Source organism: Cryptomeria japonica, chromosome 6 (assembly GCF_030272615.1).
Source record: "Cryptomeria japonica chromosome 6, Sugi_1.0, whole genome shotgun sequence".
Taxonomy (NCBI): Eukaryota; Viridiplantae; Streptophyta; class Pinopsida; order Cupressales; family Cupressaceae; genus Cryptomeria; species Cryptomeria japonica.
In genome coordinates, this window is record NC_081410.1 from 420,580,300 (window position 1) to 420,600,576 (window position 20,277).

Sequence of the window (20,277 nt, forward strand, 5' to 3'; positions counted from 1 at the left end):
TAAGACACCATATGACCCCTTAGGACACTATACGACCCATAACGACACCCTATTGTGTCCTAGGGGGTCATATGGTGTCCTAAGGGGTCATAGGACACCATATGACCCCTTACGACACCATACGACCCATAACGACACCTAATGGGTCATATGGTGTCCTATGGCCCCATAGGACATCATATGACCCCTTAGGTGTCCATACGACCCATAACAACACCATATTATGTCCTAAGGGGTCATATGGTGTCCTAAGACACCATATTATGTCCTAAAGAGTCATATGGTTTAATTTTTATGGTTGTGGCTATCAAACTATAGGGTATAGAGTAGAAATTTATCAAAGGTTAAAAAATTTCAATGGAAGTCATTTGGCGCTAGCCAAATGAGCTGCACAAAAAAAAGGTTATAGGGTATAGAGTATAAATTTATCAAAGGTAAAAAATTTCAATGGAAGACATTTGGCTAGCGCCATATTTGGCGCTAGCCAAATGAGCTGCACTAAAAAATGGTTATATGGGACCCTTGACTGGTGATCCAAGCCCACATTCTCTCTTTTTGTCTTCTTTCTGTGCATGATCAGACAAAAAAATGCTTTTTGCATGGTGTTGACATTTTATGCAAGGTTATTTTATACATTCCATTAGCTCTCCACCACCTTTTTTTTCATTTGGCAACGTCAAAGAGGAAGAACATGGTTTTTTTTATCAAATTTGAATAATTGAGGTAATATTTTCTTGTTTTTAGAATTCTAATACTTATTAAGTGTTATTTTGTTTAAATGTTAGAATAAAAGTGTGAGTCAAAATTGATTATAATCCTATTAGATTTACATTAGATTTAACAATACATTTGAAGGAAGTTGCATAAGAAAATTAATTGTTTAGTGGTTTAAAACAAAATTTGCAATTTCATACGTCCTTTTTAAGATCTTATAAAATAATTTAGAAAAGGAATACATGAAATAATTTCAATTTCATATATCCATTTTAACATATGCAGCAGCATCATCATGTCGAGGAAACGACCAAAAAATGTAACACCGGAAGAGCATGAAGCTAAGAATGCAAAAAAAGAGAAGGAATGAAGCAACTTCGTGAACAAAGGAAATTGAATACCATAGAAGAAGAGGTGTCAATTGAAGAGGTGACAATTGAAGAGGAAAATGAAATATCCATCCAATCTAAGAGAGAGACAAAATTGGCCACACAAAGGCAATGGATGCAAAACCTTCGTGCAATGAGACAATTGAATCCCGAGGTTGAGAGCATGTCTACAACAATTCAAGTTGAAGGCACCCCATCTCTTACATCTCAAGTTGAAGGCACACCATCTCTTATTGGCACACCGTTGGCATCTACAACATCTCATATTGAATGCACTCCCTCTATGACATTTGACATTGCAAGTACTTCACGACTGACATCAAGTATTGGAGCTACACCATCTTGTACACCTCAATTTCAAGGTATGTCATCATTGTCATCTCTACTTGAAGGTATGCCACCTATCCCTAATGTTGTTGACATTCCTAATCTTGAGATAACTCAAAGTTTGAGAACACCTCCTAGAGTTTTGCATAGAAAGCCTAAGTATTTGATTGATATTGATGCTAATGTTTTGAAACCAATGGTTGACAAGTTTCCGAAGCGTACTTGTCAAAGACATGCTAATCGGATATGGAAAATATTTTTTGAGCCTTTAAATGAGACAGGAAGATGTCAACTATTTGTTGAAATGATGAGAAATCTGAAATTTAGGCCTATAATGAAGATTCTTGGGCTAAGAACATCGATTGAATCAAGCGACAAATCTATTGTGAAGAATATGATGAATGCATATGATACTGTTGGTTCTAACTCACGCACAAAAGATAGTAATGCCACACGACGTGTCATTACATCAACAATTGTAAGCACTCAAACTAAGAAAGCTTGCCTCCTTATAAAGACAAGTAAACAATTGAAGATAAGTAGACAAACTCTAATGAGAGCTTTGGGAAGGCGACAAAGAGCGGAGGATCCATATAACAATGAGTTATGGGCATTTTCCGGTAGATTACCATGGAAAGATAAAGCAATTGTTGAAGCCTTGAGATCCCTAATTGAAGATTTTTGGAAGAATAACACAAGGATCTCTCCAAATCAAAGAGATGTTGTAAGAAGGAGGATTGGTAGTAAAATCCGTGATCCACATCCGAAACATTTTTTGGATATGACTCAAACACAATTTTTTGCCAAGTTTCAACGTATGTATCCTCAAATAAAAATTAGTCAAAGGTTCTTTGAAATGGTAAAGCCTTTTTATGTCAAAATAAATCACACATGCACAACTTGTTGTTATAGAGTACATATTGAATTTTCTAACCATTATGATGTTTATCAACGCATATGTATAGATTTGCATGCTAACAATGTTTTGCAGGAATGCAACATAAATGGTACACCGACATCTTCAAGGGAATTTATATCTAGCATCTTATGTGAAAGAGTAGATGGTCAAGTATATTACAATAAGTGTTGCTTGGATGGCACATGTGTTGATTGTGGTGGATTGCGACATTTACAAATTTGTCAACATATGGATATTGGACAAGTAATTGGTAATGAATTAGTAGAATTTGGAAAATATAAGACAGTGGCCTACATGCTAAAAGATGGAAAAGAAGCAAAAAGGTGTGAATTGGTTAGTGAGAAGATTCCAGTGTATCAATTTATGGGCATCTTTCATGAGAATATAGTGTATGAGTATGCAAGGCATAACCATCGAGCTCGTTGGTTGGACTCACAATTTAAGCTATGCAAGGACACATTTCCACTTCATACAATTGTTTCAATTGTTGACTTTGCAGAGAACTACACACTACAACCGCAGAACGAGGTGCAATCACAATATTACAACTCCACACAAGTTGCCATATTTGTGCATATAGCATTCATTCATGCACATGATAGTATGGAAGAGGATAGGAAGATATTGAGGGAGTATCATTTTTACATCAGTGATGATCGCTCACACTCTACAAAGTTTGTGCAAGGTTGTTTTCAGATATTCTACGATGATTTATCTAGCCGAGGCATATCATTCTATCAACATATCATATGGTCAGATAATTGTGCATCGCAATTTAAGAACTCTCAGATGTTTTATTGGTTGAGTAGGATGCATAAGTTGACTGCTATTCAACATATGTGGAATTTCTCTGAGGCTGGGCATGGAAAAGGGGAGCATGATGGTGCTGGAGCATGTATTAAAAGAGCTTTAGCACAAGAAGAGTAAAAGTACAAAGGGAATGCAAACTTGAAAGATGCAAAATCAATTGTTCAATGGTGCAATGGTACAATTGGTCTAGGTAATCAAGGTAAGTCTTTAGTTCACAAATTTTTTTGGTTGGTAGATGATACTAACATTGCAAAATTAGAAGATTGTTGTACATTGACAAGATCGAGTGAGCTACAATCTTTCAAAAGCTCTAATGCAGGTTCATGGACTATCCATACACGGTGGATGGCATGTTATTGTTCTTCATGTAGAGATGGTGCCTATAATGACTGTGAGTCAAAGGAGTGGGTGGACGAATGGTGTATGAGACCTCTAATCCCACTTGAGACATACCAACCTCCGAGTGCACTACAACTCACACAGATGGAAGCATCAATTGACTTTGACCATGTGTCAGATTTAGTCCAACCAGGTAAATTATCCACATGCAATTTTTGTACTTTAATATTTTACCTTAGTTGTTTGCTAAATTCTTCTCACTTTATCATTGCAGGGCATGTTTATGCAGTAATTGCAGCTGAAGACAATGAAGAAGGAATAGATTATTACCTGTGTCGTTGTGTGGACGCAAAAAAGAAATTGGATCACCCTGTGGTAGATGGAGAAAATATTGAGTACCCCACAGGATCAGTAATTGTTACTGGTACATGGCTTAGAAGGTACCCAATGAAGAAATCTAACTTGTGGTTGTTCGAGGACTTCGAGACACATAGGAAGATTCTTCATTATTCTAACCTTGTTGTAGCTTCAAATGTTCATTTGATCAAATATGGGGGTAGACCACTAAACAAGAACCTATGGAAGGTTCGTGAGTCTAACCATGAGGCCATACTAGACATGATAAAGAGTAGAGCAGATCCAGATGGTTCATTGGATTAAATGTAAATGTAAAAAATTGTAATATCAATCTTATTTGGATATATGTACATTACTTGTATTTTTGACAACTCGAGGCATTGTAATATAAAAAATTATGTTTTTGTCTTGGTTTGTGTGATTTTATGTAAATAATGTCATTTTGGACCATTAGAGATCACATGGGATCATTTCATGAAGTATACCCTGTTAATATGGTAAAAGATGTAAATAATGCTCATTTGTTGTCAATCACTCAAAGTGTGAAAAATTATCAAAATTCGGCATGGTTTTTCTCGATGTTAGTGACATGTAAGAATGATCTGTCTGATCCTACGGGGTAGTGTTATGGCACTCTAAAAAAGCCTCTCTCGGTTTGGGTAGTCTCAGATCCAGTTGCTCGTGGCGACTCTTTCTCAGTCGCGACAAAAAGCGACAGATAAATTCAATGAAAAGTTGCACAATGCCCCATCTTTCAATCCGCTCGTCGCGGCACTAAACCGTCAGCTCGTACATGTCGGGGTGGTCGAGATTACACTAGGAATGCCTTCTTTTTGCTCTCCAACTCACCCGATCGTTGCGGGCCACACCCTAGCAGCCAAATCGCCCAAGTGCTCAAATTGCTCAAAGTTGTCAATATTCGGCATCGCGTTTCTCCGTGCCCGTTAATCATAAGAACGATCCGTCTGATCCTACGAGGTCGTGTTATGGCACTCTAAAAAATAATCTCTCGGTTTGGGTAGAATCGAATCCAGTTGCTCGTGGCGACTCTTTCTCAGTCGCGACAAAAAGCGTCAAATGAGTTCAATGAAAAGTTGCACAATGCCCCATCTTTCAATCTGCTCATCGCGGCACCAAACCATCAGCTTGTACGTGTCGGGGTGGCTGGTTTTACGCTAGGAATGCCTTCTTTTTTCTCTCCAACTTGCTCGATCGTTGCGGGCCACACCCTAGCAACCAAATCGCCCAAGTACTCAAAATGCTCAAAGTTGTCAATATTTGGCATCACGTTTCTCTGTGCTCGTTAATCATAAGAATGATCCATCTGATCCTATGGGGTCGTGTTATGGCACTCTAAAAAATCCTCTCTCGGTTTGGGTAGACTCAGATCCAGTTGCTCGTGGCGACTCTTTCTCGGTCGTGACAAAAAGCGACATATGAGTTCAATGAAAAGTTGCACAATGCCCCATCTTTCAATCCGCTCGTCACGACAGCGAATCGTCAGCTCATACGCGTCAGGGTGGTCAGGTTTACGCTTAGAATGCCTTATTTTTTCTCTCCAACTCGCCCGATCATTGCGAGCCACACCCTAGCAGCCAAATCGCCCAAGTGCTCAAAATGCTCAAAGTTGTCAATATTCGGCATCACGTTTCTCCATGCCCGTTAATCATAAGAATGATCCATTTGATCCTATGGGGTCATTTTATGGCACTCTAAAAAAGCCTCTCTCGATTTGGGTAGACTCGGATCCAGTTGCTCGTGGCGACTCTTTCTCGGTCGCGACAAAAAGCGACAGATGAGTTCAATGAAAAGTTGCACAATGCCCCATCTTTCAATCCGCTCATCGCGGCACCAAACCGTCAGCTCGTACGCATCGGGGTGGTCGGTTTTACGTTAGGAATGCCTTCTTTTTTCTCTCCAACTCGTCCGATCGTTGCGGGCCACACCCTAGCAGCCAAATCACCCAAGTGCTCAAATTGCTCAAAGTTGTCAATATTCGGCATCGCATTTCTCCATGCCCATTAAACATAATAACAATTTGTCTGATCCTACGGGGTCATGCTATGGCACTGTAAAAAATCCTCTCTCAGTTTGGATAGACTCGGATCCAGTTGCTCGTGGCGACTCTTTCTTGGTCGCGACAAAAAGCGTCAGATGAGTTCAATGAAAAGTTGCACAATGCCCCATCTTTCAATCCGCTTGTCGCGGCACCGAACCGTCAGCTCGTACGCGTCGGGGTGGCCGATTTTATGCTAGGAATGCCTTCTTTTTTCTCTCCAACTCGCCCGATCGTTGCGGACCACACTCTAGTAGCCAAATCACCCAAGTGCTCAAAATGCTCAAAGTTGTCAATATTCGGCATCACATTTCTTCGTGCCCATTAATCATAAGAACGATCCATCTAATCCTACGGGGTCATGTTATGGAACTCTAAAAAAGCCTCTCTCGGTTTGGGTAGACTCGGATCCAGTTGCTCGTGGTGACTCTTTCTCAGTCGCGACAAAAAGCGACAGATGAGTTCAATGAAAAGTTGCATAATGCCCCATCTTTCAATCCAATCATCACGGCACCGAACCGTCAGCTCGTACGCGTCGGGGTGGCCAGTTTTATGCTTGTAATGCCTTCTTTTTGCTCTCCAACTCGCCCAATCGTTGTGGGCCACACCCTAGCAGCCAAATCGCCCAAGTGCTCAAATTGCTCAAAGTTGTCAATATTCGGCATCACGTTTCTCCGTGCCCATTAATCATAAGAATGATCCCTCTGATCCTATGGGGTCTGGTTATGGCACTCTAAAAAAGCCTCTCTCGGTTTGGGTAGACTCGAATTCAATTGCTCGTGGTGACTCTTTCTCGGTCACGACAAAAAGCGACAGATGAGTTCAATGAAAAGTTGCACAATGCCCCATCTTTCAATCCGCTCGTCGCGGCACCGAACCGTCAGCTCGTACACATCGGGGTGGTCGGTTTTATGCTAGGAATGCCTTCTTTTTTCTCTCCAACTCACTCGATCGTTGCGGGCCACACCCTAGCAGCCAAATCGCCCAAGTGCTCAAATTGCTCAAAGTTGTCAATATTCAGCATCGCGTTTCTCCATGCCCGTTAATCATAAGAACAATCCATCTGATCCTACGGGGTCATGTTATGGCACTCTAAAAAATCCTCTCTCGGTTTGGGTAGACTCGAATCCAGTTGCTCGTGGCAACTCTTTCTCGGTCGCGACAAAAAGCGACAAATGAGTTCAATGAAAAGTTGCACAATGCCCCATCTTTCAATCTGCTCGTCACGGCACCGAACCGTCAGCTCGTACGCATCGGGGTGGCCGAGTTTACGCTTGGAATGCCTTATTTTTTCTCTCCAACTCGCCTGATCATTGCGGGCCACACCCTAGCAGCCAAATCACCCAAGTGCTCAAAATGCTCAAAGTTGTCAATATTCGGCATCACGTTTCTCCGTGCCCGTTAATCATAAAAATGATCCATCTGATCCTACGGGGTCGTGTTATGGCACTCTAAAAAATCCTCTCTCGGTTTGGGTAGACTCGGATCCAGTTGCTCATGGCAACTCTTTCTCAATCGCGACAAAAAGCGACAGATGAGTTCAATGAAAAGTTGCACAATGCCCCATCTTTCAATCTACTCATCGCGACACCGAACCGTCAGCTCGTACGCATCGGGGTGGCCAGGTTTACGCTAGGAATGCCTTTTTTTTGCTCTCCAACTCGCCCGATCGTTGCGGGCCACACCCTAGCAGCCAAATCACCCAAGTGCTCAAATTGCTTAAAGTTGTCAATATTCGGCATCGCGTTTCTCCATGCCCGTTAATCATAAGAACGATCCGTCTGGTCCTGCGGAGTCGTGTTGCGGCATTGAACCGTCAGCTCGTATGTGTCGGGGTGGCTTGTGTCTTGGATTACAAACACATATTTAGGTTCAAAGCTTAAGTAATAATAAACTTTGTGCAATTATTCATCTAATCATTTGTATTGCAATTATGGATAACCATGATAAATGATTTGCATTAACCAAAAAGCTACAAATCCATGCAACATTGTATACCATTAAAACTATCAAATATATCCAATACAAACAAATAGGCTTGCCAAAAGCCATATGGACTTAGAATTTCACATATTCATAAAACAAAACATATGTTCAAAATTGCTATAAAGGCATACAACATGATATCCAATAAAGTCAAATAGGGGCTTGCCAAAAGCCATATGGACATAGAATGTCACATATTCGTAATACAAAACATATGTTCGAATTTTCCATATAGGCATACAACATGGTATCCAATAAAGTCAAATAGGAGCTTGCCAAAAGCCATATGGCGATAGAATGTCACATATTCGTAATACAAAACATCTGTTCAAAATTGCCATATAGGCATACAACATAGGACCCTATTCTATTCATTTCCCTCTAGGGGAAGGAAACAGATCACGAGATATCTTTGCCTGTCGAGGGGATGGAGATGTATATGATGCAGGTGTCTTTCGAGTATGTCCACTCGACCTCCTCTTCAGACTTTTTTGTAACTCCACCTGATACAATGAAAAGAATGATGTTAGCATATACAAAAATTGAATTTTAGAATGACATATAATAGAATAGTCACTTACCGCATACAAATAATCATGATGTTCATCCACAACAGGTGCACGTTCATGATCTGGAGTGACAAGCCCCTCCTGTAAGCATCACAATATAAATTAAACTAAATACAAGTGTCGTTAAAATTTTCAATAACATATTATTAAGATAACAAATGTAATGCTAAATTTACTAAATTTACAAATATGTCTCATACTTCTGTTAAAGCAATTGAACTTGCTACTGCTACAGCAACACCGCGCTCCATTGACGCGCGAACAGAAGGAGGAGTCTCTGAATTCAACATCTGAAAATTAAACAAAGTATATTGATTAATCGCCAAAACTATCTATATTATTTAATAACAACATTAAAGATAAATTGTTTACCTGGGTGAAAGATTGTCAATGAAATACACTACGAGGTGTTGATGTTGAAGCTCTAGCATCAAACTATTTGACATCCAAAATGAGTAATTAGAAAATCATTCACATAAAGTTCAACTATCTACATATAATAATTATATTTTTTCACTCATTGTGTACCTGTGGAGTCGACGAAGTAGTGAAAAAGGGTGCTGCAGGAATGTTGCTAGTATTGTGAACACTTTGACCCTGATTTTTTATCATAATAATTTACTAATTTAGATATATTCTCAAATTTACATATAAGATTTAATAAAAAGAATGAAATGAACTTGTAATTAAATTCACCTGGGTATCAATGCCAAATGTTTCGTTCAGCAAGGATTCTGTCATGACAATGTTCTCTGTAGCAAACTCCGCTCGTGCACGTGCATTCTCAGAACTATTAGGATCATAAGTGCAAAGAGAACCACAAGATCGACAAAAATAAGCTGGAACTCGATGCCTAGAAGAATCAACATCATCACTCACATCACCCTCTACTAGAGGACTAGCATACTGTATAAGGGTCTGAGTTTCGACCTCAATACTCTCCTTCACAATGGAAGGAATAATAACATGCTCCACCATAGGTCTGGCCAAGGGTCTTGGTGGGAGATTTGGATCACGCTATGCACCCTCTCTATCATGCGAGGAACCCCCACCTCTACCTTGGAAATCTAGAAAATCAAAATAGTTTGGGATCTCATTAAGGACAAACTCACAGTACATTTTTCTCAAAAAGTATTGGGGTACCTCATGATTATTGCATGGGGGCTGATCAAATACCATCCACCACCTATCCCAAAAATTGTTCTTAATCCCTTCATGATGACACCAATGAATAGGGAATCTCCTACATCCAGGGTGTAAAGGTTGATTCATTCGGGGGTCCGTAAAAAGAGCACACAAGTCAAATTTATTAATTTTCTTTTTCTTCACTGCCGCATATGATAATTTGTCAGCATAAAATTGCTTTTGTTCTTCCTTCTTATGGGACCAAAAATTTATTTGCCCTCTCACAGATTGTATGTGAGATACGATAGATTGCAAAGAACTGGCAAGGTTTGTCCTATGGGAGTTTGTTCCCGTGGGATCTTTTAGCCTTGTGATTAAACCTTCAAGCTCTTTTTGGCTATTTTCTATTTGACCTAATAGGTTTTCTTGTGTACCTATGGGGTGTCTAGGGATTGTAGGAGGTTCTTGATGTGCTTCTTCTTCAATATGGTCTTCATGAGGAGTTGATTGATGTGCTTCTTCTTCAATATGGTCTTCATGAGGAGGTGATTGAGTGTTTTCAATATTTTCTTGTCTAATCTCATTTTCTGATAATGAAAATAAATTTAAATCAATAAACCTAGTTTAATCTTCAAATTAATAAAAAAAATGACAATAAGAAAATAAAAATACATACCTCTTCGAGCTCTTTGATGGTGTGGCGGCATTTTGATGAGAGATGGACAACTTAGTGCCCAATTTCAAGCTTTTACAAAGGGCGAGCGCAAGAAAATATCACCCAAAAATGCCAAAACGCGGGTTTGGAATGCAGAAATGTGGAGCAAGGTTTTTTTGTTGTTTATAATGCACATATGCCTTATAAGGCGCACACTATAGGGCGTGCACCCTATAGTGCGTGCGCCTTATGGGCTTTTTTTAATTTTTTTTTGAAGTGTGGCACCTTTTTGGTACCACAACTTCGTGCATATACCCCCCAAAACATGCAAGACTTTAAAATAATGAGGGTTGGAGTTAGTGTTAGGATTGGGGATATAACATTATGATTGAGGCCACGATTCTAGTTGTATCTATTCTAACCTTAACACTAACCCTAATTCTAATTTAAACTCTTTATATATTCTAATTCTAATAGGTTAAATATGACCCTAATATTATTAACCCTAATACTAACAAGGTAACCTTAATTAAAATCCAACCTTTGAACTTAACTCTAACCCTAATTAGCATTAATTTATTTTATTTTAAAGAAAAAACAATTTCATTTATATAAAGTTATTGAAAATATCCATCAAACTTAAAATTTCAAATTGAATTGAAATTATATTTTATCAAATTATCTAAAATTAAAGATAATATCTCTATGCATGTCCCAATTTGATTAGAAAGTATAATTTTAAAGTTCAACAAAATTAGTTAATAATCTATTTAAATAAAGCAATTACCATTAATTGAATAGTATAATGAATAACTAACTAATGTGTAGTCAATGGAAAAAAATCTTTTAAAGAAAAACTAATTACCTCTATAGAAAGTTATTAGTAATCTCACTTCAATTAGAAGTTGTTAAATAGGGTTATGGTGAAAGTTAATAATCTATTTAAATAAAACAATTACCATTAATTGAATAGCATAATGAATAACTAACTAATGTGTAGTCAATAAAAAAAAAATCTTTTAAAGAAAAATTAATTACCTCTATAGAAAGTTATTAGTAATCTCACTTCAATTAGAAGTTCAGTTTGATCTAGTTTAGGATCTATGTTCATTTTGTTTAGGTTTAGGCTTCAGTTTAGTTTAGTGTTAGGGTTTAATTTGGTTTTATGTTAGGATTAGGATTATAATTTTGTTAAATATTTGGGTTGAATTTAACATAGGGTTAGGGTTGACTTCCATTTAGGTTTATGATTCAATTTAATTTAAGTTTTGATTAGGCTTATAGTCAACATTCAATTTTATTTAATGTTTGGGTTAGAGTTAAATTTGTTTAGAGTTAAGGTTTGATTTGATTTAGGTTTTGGGAGAAATTTGGTACAAGGTTAAGTTCGAATTTGGTTTAGCTTATAATTTGGCTAAGTATGGTGAGGTTTAGTGTTGTTTTTGGTTTAATTTTAGGACTAGGGTACAATTTTGTATAGGGCTAAGTTCAAATTGGTTTTGTGATGGAGTGTTGAATTTGATTTGATAAAGTGTTAGAGTTAGGGTTAGGGTACAATTCTGTTTTCAATTAGGTTTAGGTCAAATTTTATTTTGGGTTAGGGTTTGAATTTCCTATAGGGTTAGGATACAATTTTGTTTACAATTAAGGTTAGGTTGGATTTTATTTAGGGTTAAGGTTGAATTTTAAATTAAGCTTAGGTTTCTAATATTTGGTTTAGTTTTAGAGTTAGAGTTTGATTTGATTTATGATTTGGATTCACTTTGGTTTAGGGTTAGGTTTGACTTGGGTTTAGTGTTAGACTTAAAATCTATTTTGATTTAGTGTTAGGGTTCAATTTCGTTTACAAGTTACTTAGTTTTATAGTTGACATTTAATTTCATTTGGTATTAAAAACAAGTGGAAGAAATTCATTTATATTTTCCAAACAAATAAAACTCATTACTTTATTATTTTTAGAAAAAAAAAACAATTTTCTTGATTAAAATTGGAAATCATTCAAGTTAGCCATTTGATCCAACATTTAAGGAAGAAAGCACAAAACGATTTTACAATCTTTGAAAAAATTCAAAATAGAAAGTCTATTATTATCAATAATGAAGAGATAAATATATTATTTTACAAAAAGAAAAAATGATTTATCTACCCACTATTTTCAATATAAATCAATAGAAATAAAGAAAAAATGACATTTTTATAGATATGTAAAAGATAAAATAAACATGGACTAATTTGCTCAAAAAATTTAATTCTAAATGCTAATTGGTTCAACTAATTGAAAAATTGAAGTGCAATGAATAGCGAATGCAGTAGTGCCCCCTTGGAGGAACTAATAATAATAATAAAGCAAATAATAATTTAAAATAATTCTAGTAAATCTTAATTATTATTAGCAATTTTATAAAAAACCCATAAATAATTAAAATATATATTTTTAATAAATTTATGACAAAAAGTTGCTTGTACCGATTACGACCATTGTGGAAGGATTGCAACTTTTACAGCTAAGGTCTCGTTTAACATTTACATGTATATACAATGAATGGAGAAAATGCCCAAATTTGAAAACAAGCCCAACGGTAAGAACCACTTGATAAAAGCATAGCAATTGGACAACTTAGATTTCCCTCAACCGCTCTGGAGACAGTTTATTCAAGAACTAACAATAGCAAGAAAGTGTAGGAAACCCTAATTCTCACAAAATCATCCTCTTTCAGGTTGATGAAAAACATTTGACTGCTACTCTCTTCCAATATAATATTGCCAACTACGTTGCTTATTGTTTTGGTTAATGTTGGAAGCTTTACTTCCCAACAGTCTCACATAAAAAGAAAGTTTCAAAAACAATTGGTCAACCTTCAAAACTGCTAAACCTTATCTTGTTGCAGAAGACGAGACCAATTCGCATGAGCACACCTTCAAAACAGATTTGATTTGAAGAAAAGAGGAAATGATTCAGCTTCAGTTTTGCTGCTAAATGATCTTATCCAGTTAAAAAATTGTTGAATAATTTTTTATTCAAATCTATGTTAATTTTATAGAATAAGAAGTATACATTGATGTAAGGTGAATTGGACATTTGCCCTCTTCTTGGTATTGTTTTGAAAAGATTCAAAAGAGGCCTGAATATGGATTTAGAATCGGGTAGCACTGAAATTAGGACTTCTGAAACTGATAAAAATGGTGGCAATAACCCTGATCTTGATGGAGAGGAAAATGTAAGCCGAAGAAACATTATAGAGTGTGAGACCCGATTTCATGCTTCTCGACTGCCATCTGCAGAATTTATCAAGAAAGTGAGCCTCTTTAAAACTTTCTCTGTTTTTGGATCATTTCTGTTTTTTTTGTTTTTGTTTTTTTTTTTGATAAAAGTGGTAGAGCCATGAAATTTAAGAAGATTTACAGAAAAAGAACCAGGAAGAAAACTTTCGATTGTAGTCCCAGTACAATCAGAAGCGAAATAAGCCACATACAATTAATTGAATTTTTAAACTAGGGTGTCAGCCTTGTACAACAAGAAGCCTTATAGAAAAAGAGACACAGACCAAAGATAAGCCACACACAGCATTCCAAAGGTCATTCCAGGGCATGAACAAAATCATTGTTGTTTCTGTGATGCTTTCCTTGATCTTTCAATAAGAGAAAGAACAGCATATGCCCAAATGTTTTTTTTTTAATTTTTGGATTTTCTATACCCATGTTTAGAAGAGCTGTTAAGGGTATCCCTGCTCCATTTGTTTCTTTTTTTGGCTATCTTTTATCTGAACTTTTCTTCAATATTGTCCTCAATTATTCTATTTCAGTGCCATCATGTGTGAAATTCTAATAAAAAATCTCATGATTGAAGGTTGGAGCAGAAATGATACAACATTCTTCAAGTGATCTTTTCTTGGCTGTCTAAATTATCTGAGTTTTTCTTCAATATTGGCCTCAATTCTTCTGTTTCAGTGCCATATGTGAAATTCTAATTCTTATAGTTTTGAATTTTTCATGATTGAAGCTTGGAGCAGAAATGATAGGAACATTCTTCTTGATATTTTCTGGATGTGGGTCTGTTCTTGTGGACAAGAAGACTGATGGCTCCATAACTCATCTTGGGGTGTCAATTGTTTGGGGCCTAACAGTGATGCTATTGATCTATTCTGTTGGTCATATCTCTGGGGCCCATTTCAACCCTTCAGTTACAGTGGCCTTTGCAACTGTCAATAGATTTCCAGTGAAGGAGGTCTGTAATTGTATGCAATAATGTTTTTCATTTGGGTATGCTGGTTTCTTCTCAATTTTAGCTATTTCTATAACCCATATGGAATTCCCTTCTGGATTTGAATGTATAGTTATGCTTGAATTGACATTGGGTGTTATAATCACATTGAAATGACAGATTCCTGGGTACATAGTAGCTCAACTTGTTGGGTCAATCTCTGCTGGATTTGTTCTGAGATTGATGTTTGGAGATATATCACACATAGCAGCAACTGTGCCTTCTGGATCAAATATGCAGTCCTTTGTTTTAGAGTTTCTCATCACATTTCTCTTGATGTTTGTGGTCTGTGGAGTGGGCACTGATACTAAAGCGGTACATTCATATCCCTTCTTCTTTACATTCACCTAATAGATAAAGTTCTACATGTCTTTTACTTCCCCTTATAGATTTTGTCTGCATTTTTGTAGATTTTATCTGCTTTTTTGTTATATATTTTATCTGCTTATCAACAGACTCTGTTGCATATCTTAGAGATTAGATTAAGTTCTACATGTATTTTACTTCCCCATATAGATTTTATCTGCTTATTAGCAGACTCTGTTGCATATATTAGATATTATATAGGTGCTGAAGATAAACTCAAAAGATTTTGGGATTTAATTGATACCAGATTTTATTGAAATGTCTATTGTATCTCAAAATTCTGGAGATTTGATTGATTGTCAAGGAACAAACAAGAAACACTTCACTGTAAAACTCTCGGAGAAATACACAATCTATCAATATAATAATAGACAAATTAAGAAAAAGATATATAATTGCTTTGGAAAAATCTATACAAAAAATAATGGACAAATTGAGAAAAGATATATAATTGCTTTGGAAAAATCTACAAAGATTATAATTGATGAATTAGGAAAAGAAATATATCCTCTCCATATAATTGTTGTATAAATAATTAATTAAAATGTTGTTTAAATTGATATCATTGTTTTTTTCAACATTTTTATAAAATATTAAATCCTTTTAAAAAAATATATACTTTTTAAATAACAAATTCAATTCACAAGAATGTAATACATCGAAAACAAAATTCTAAATTATTATTTTGTAATTAAACAAATTTCATATTTATCACTATATCACATTGGAGTTGATGTAAACAAATTTATATAGATATAAAAATGGATGATTATTTAAATGTTAAAATATCTTTTAACTTTTTTTATAAAAGTTCTTAAGTAAATTATTAAAATACATGATAAGAGATAATTAGATAATTATTTATTAAGAAAGTATTAAACATATACAAAATTAGTTGATGAGTTTATCTCTTGTAATGTTTGTGAAATCCATAGATACATATTGTTGTGGATATGCTTTGAATACATAGAATGATATGTTTTGAATATTTTTTTAATAATATTAAATTATATTGATCATTTATTCTTAATTATGAATTTAACAGGTAGGAGAATTGGGGGGGTTAACTATTGGAGCAACAGTTGCAATGGTTGTCATTGTTGCCGGGTATGTCATTCTTGCTCCTAATAAATCTTTATTTGTAAATGGTTGATATATTTTTTTTCATTAAAAAAATAAATGAGATTTTACAAAGTTAAAAATCACAAAAAATAATGTCAATCTCTATTATTGTTTTTATAGTCCAATATCTGGAGCATCATTGAATCCTGCAAGGACTTTAGGCTCTGCAATTGCAGGCAACAAATACACAGGCATATGGATTTACATGGTGGCCCCAGTACTTGGTGCAATAGCAGGCACATGGACATATAATCTAATACGTTTAACTGATGTACCCCAACAACAGAAGGTGATCAAGAATGATGGATCCTTCCTTAAAAAACAATCATCAAATTAGCAGAACATTTTCATTTCAATTTTTTTAATATATTGTGTAACAGAATTTTGAATAGATTAAATTTATTTATAAAAAAAATCATTTTATTGATATTAATAATTGATATTTCATATATATCTACTAGGGGAAGAGCACCAGTAGTCGTCATAGCTAACTTTGCGCGGGTTTTGATTTTTTTTTTAGCTGGTTTCTGGGTAACGATGCACGGTTTGGAATCAGTTATGCGCACAAAGGTCAAAAAGTACACATTTCACAATGTCGCCTGATACCTAACTAAAGATGATACACATTTCACAATGTCGCCTGATACCTAACTAAAGATGTTCGAGTAACCGTCAACTCAAAATCGCTAGTACTTGTTGACAAATGTCCCAATAGTGGTGCACAAATGTTCCAATAGTGGTACACAAATGGGACAAATGTTCTAATAGTTGTGCACAAATAGGCCAATTAATTACAAAAAATGATCTGCTATTGGTACAAAACAAATTTATTAATGGTGTTTTCACTATGATGGTTATTGGGGGGTCAACATGACAATAAAGTGACAGTTATTGGAACTATGTTATCTATTGGTGCTCTTCCCCTATTTGAATCATGTGAAGTAAGTCTAAAAACTTAAAGCCATGAATTTTTTTAGTGTTAAACATTTTCTTCATTTATCTTAAAATGTTAAAAAATACAGTTTTATAATTATACTGAAAAATAAAACAAAAATGATATTTCAATAGAACACATGTGAGATAGACATTTTATACAATTCTACAACCTTCCATATGAAGTTTTTTTTGGTTTCAAAAGAACAATGTGTTTCTTTTCCAAAAGAAACTCGTGTAGACGTGAACGTGTGATAAATGTGAGGCCTTTTTGACAGTTTCTCAATTTGGATAACATAAAAAAATTAAAAAATACTAGACAGCACGAAATATTTATTTGTTGTTCAACCATGCACAAATCCAAATTGAAATTTATTTTTAATTATTCAGATGGAACTTGGTCAATTTTATCCTATTTTGTAGGTGCAATATTGTGTCCTAATTCCCTTTGATTACTCCATAAGTTATTCCCTTGTTCAAAAAAAATTATAAGCGCGAATTTAAATATTCATACAATTTAATAATAATTTAGAGTTCTTTCGGTAATTGTTGGTATTGTAAGTGTAAATTTAAGTTCACAAGTTTAAATATATATACAATTTTATAATAATTTTGCATTCTTTTAGCAATTGTTGATATTGTAAGTATAATTTAAGTTGTATAGATAATATTTTTAGGAAATGGTTATAAATAAAAAATATTTTCTTTTATTTATTGTATTTTAGGATATTTTAATCTTGGTCAATGATATAATCAAGGAACATATTATTATCCTTATGAATTGTGTTTAATCAGTTCAACTACAATTCTTAATTTATTTTTCAAAAAATTAAAAATTCAAAAGTTTCTAAAATTTTTTACATTTTAAGTACTTATTATACGACACCATTTTCACACTTGATCAACCGCGTACACTCTTAACAACAATCATTACAATCTCATGTATTTTTTAATAATGAATAAGCATAAAACTTCAATCTAAAATTGTAAGAAATCATTACAATCTCATTTATTTTTTAATAATGAGTAAGCATAAAACTTTAATGGAAAATTGTAAAAAATTAAACGTCCAAAAAGTCACGAATAAATGACATGTGACAAAGAAATTTAGAAAATATTGAAAAAAAATTATTCCCACCCAAAAACACCCACTTACCATTAAAATCTAAAAAATAAGAGCATCTCTTGATTAGATCAATCTAGCCAATGAATATCTATTAAAGAAATCAATAGGGAGTAAAACATTGGGCAAAAGATATTAGTTACGACAAAAATTTCAGTGTTGCGTGTACAACTATTGTGGAACATATAAAATGGTGATAGATTTTCCTAGCAAGCATTAATAAAATGAGACATTACGATGACAATTTTCTAAGGTAGCGTATAAAATTGTCCTTATGTTGTTCAATTATTAGATGAGCTAATCACAAACAGTTCCAACTATAGGTATGTGTAGGTATGTTTTGGTTTTACTAATTGTTTAACTTTTTTTAATTTCTAATTTGGATTTTTATTTGAGATTGACCCGTGAATGCTCAATGTGTAACGATTTTTTAAGTGATTAATTTTTTTTTTTTTTAAATATACATTTGTTAAATTATAGTAGATTATTTTCTATGCATTTGTAGGTTGAGTTTGTCAATTGCATAGGCATTTAAGAGTTGTAAATATTGATCTTTTAACAAGTAAACGGGATCAAATTATGTTTTAAAGATAATAAAAGATTAGATAGATTATGTGTACTTAAATTTGAAATGGAATAATATTGAGTGATAATAAATGTGTATTTTGGAATTGAAGATGTACAAGATTGTGATTGATGATTAATATTTAGAATTTGATATCAAATTTAACATGTATTGAATAAGATGATATACAACAATGGCTTGTAGCAACTACAATGTTTTATGGTACACTAAAACACCTCCTAATAGCTAATGGAAATTGTTGTCACAAAAGTTTGCACCCTTGTTGAACACTAATGCTCAACAACCTTGTGAAACGTGGGAACAATCTCCAAGTGTGGGACCTTGCACATGTGAGGTTGAGTCTTCGGAGAAGGTTGGCTTCCTTATCAATCAGGGTGCAGTGTTGGACCAACCCAACACTTATAAAACCTATTCTAATGATCTGAGGGGAAAAGGGGAGAAGGAATGTTGAAAGGGAAAAGAGATGATGCACCTAGATTGAAAATTGATCCTCCCTTCTCATAACTGTACAAGACATCAATGAAAACTACCCAAAGATATGCACAATTCCTTATCCTAATCAACTCCCTAAGAACATGCAAAGGTTAGAATCTTGTAAGATGAAGAAAGGAATTAAAATCAATTCACAGACAACATCTATAGGGGTGTTACCACAATCACATAAACTAAGAATCAGAAAATAATGCATTCAGATAAGGAGGTAAAATGCATTACACGGAATATTTGAACTGAAAAAGGCGAGATAGACAATTTTATTGATGTAAAGGCAAGGCAAAGTTTACAATTGCAGAAATTATGAGTTTATATAAGAGAAATAGGGAGAGGACTTGTACAATATGTTACAAATTGTCTTTTATAGATCAGGCATAACTCAAATAGAACATTGGTTTAGAAACCCTAATCGACTAGGGTTAGGTTACAAAAAAGAGAGGATCATATCAGAAATATTGATCTAATGGTTGCGTGCCTTGAAGATCTTCACTGGACTAAGGAGTAGTAATCCCCGAAATTAAGAAAGCTCCTGCATTGGGATGGTGTTTGAACGTTCTCTATCAGACCCATAAGTCTTCAATCTACAATAAATGAGCATGATGCAGCCTAGGGAAACATCTATAAAAGCATGGCAGAGTAATGGCAATCATCCCTTGGCCCTCTGAAAGTGGTTGGGGATAGATCGAATTTGATTTGGTTAGCTAACGAGGTCAGAAATTGATTTTTGACCCATTAAGTCGCCAACCACCATCGGGCAGAAGTTTGAACTTCAACGATCACCTCCAGTTTAAATTCAGGGCACTAGATCTCATCTTCACATGCAGGTGGACAGTTGTGATTGCGTCTATGAAAACTAGCTGGCCCCACCAGCTAAACAAGCCTCATTGGTGTATCGCAGCCAAGGGTGGGACCTAGTTCCTGATTATTGTGAAACAATGACAAGACTTCATTCCCTCGTATCATTAGCTGCATCACTCATTGCAATATAATGCAAAAGTGGAACAATCGCATTGTTCCTGTTTGCGAGGAAAGAGCGATAGGCAAACTTCAAGCGATAACAAGTTGGAATTGATGTTCTTTCTCTGCTGCAACATGAGATGGAATGTCATGTTGAGCACCAAATTCTGCTAATCTGTTAGCGTGATTGT

General features: G+C 35.0%; 1 protein-coding gene across 2 annotated transcripts; it reads left to right on the plus strand.

Moving 5' to 3' along the window:
- The first annotated feature begins 12,799 nt into the window (after positions 1-12,799).
- Positions 12,800-16,871, plus strand: LOC131039338 (nodulin-26). Of its 2 annotated transcripts, XM_057972058.2 has the most exons (6): positions 12,800-13,542; positions 14,247-14,471; positions 14,628-14,822; positions 15,919-15,980; positions 16,116-16,284; positions 16,516-16,871. In XM_057972058.2, the coding sequence occupies exons 1-6, from the start codon at positions 13,375-13,377 to the stop codon at positions 16,528-16,530; spliced, it is 834 nt and encodes a 277-aa protein (XP_057828041.2). In that variant the 5' UTR covers positions 12,800-13,374; the 3' UTR covers positions 16,531-16,871. The 2 variants fall into 2 exon arrangements, with proteins under 2 accessions (XP_057828041.2, XP_057828036.2); XM_057972053.2 differs by lacking the exon at positions 16,516-16,871 and having other exon boundaries at positions 16,116-16,428.
- Positions 16,872-20,277: the final 3,406 nt, after the last annotated feature.

Excerpts from the sequence above, each read along its gene's own strand:
- LOC131039338 (XM_057972053.2), top strand. The coding sequence starts at position 13,375 with ATGGATTTAGAATCGGGTAGCACTGAAATTAGGACTTCTGAAACTGAT. Across the intron at positions 13,543-14,246 it reads CTGCAGAATTTATCAAGAAA|CTTGGAGCAGAAATGATAGG; the intron begins GTGAGCCTCTTT and ends TCATGATTGAAG. Across the intron at positions 15,981-16,115 it reads ATGGTTGTCATTGTTGCCGG|TCCAATATCTGGAGCATCAT; the intron begins GTATGTCATTCT and ends TTGTTTTTATAG.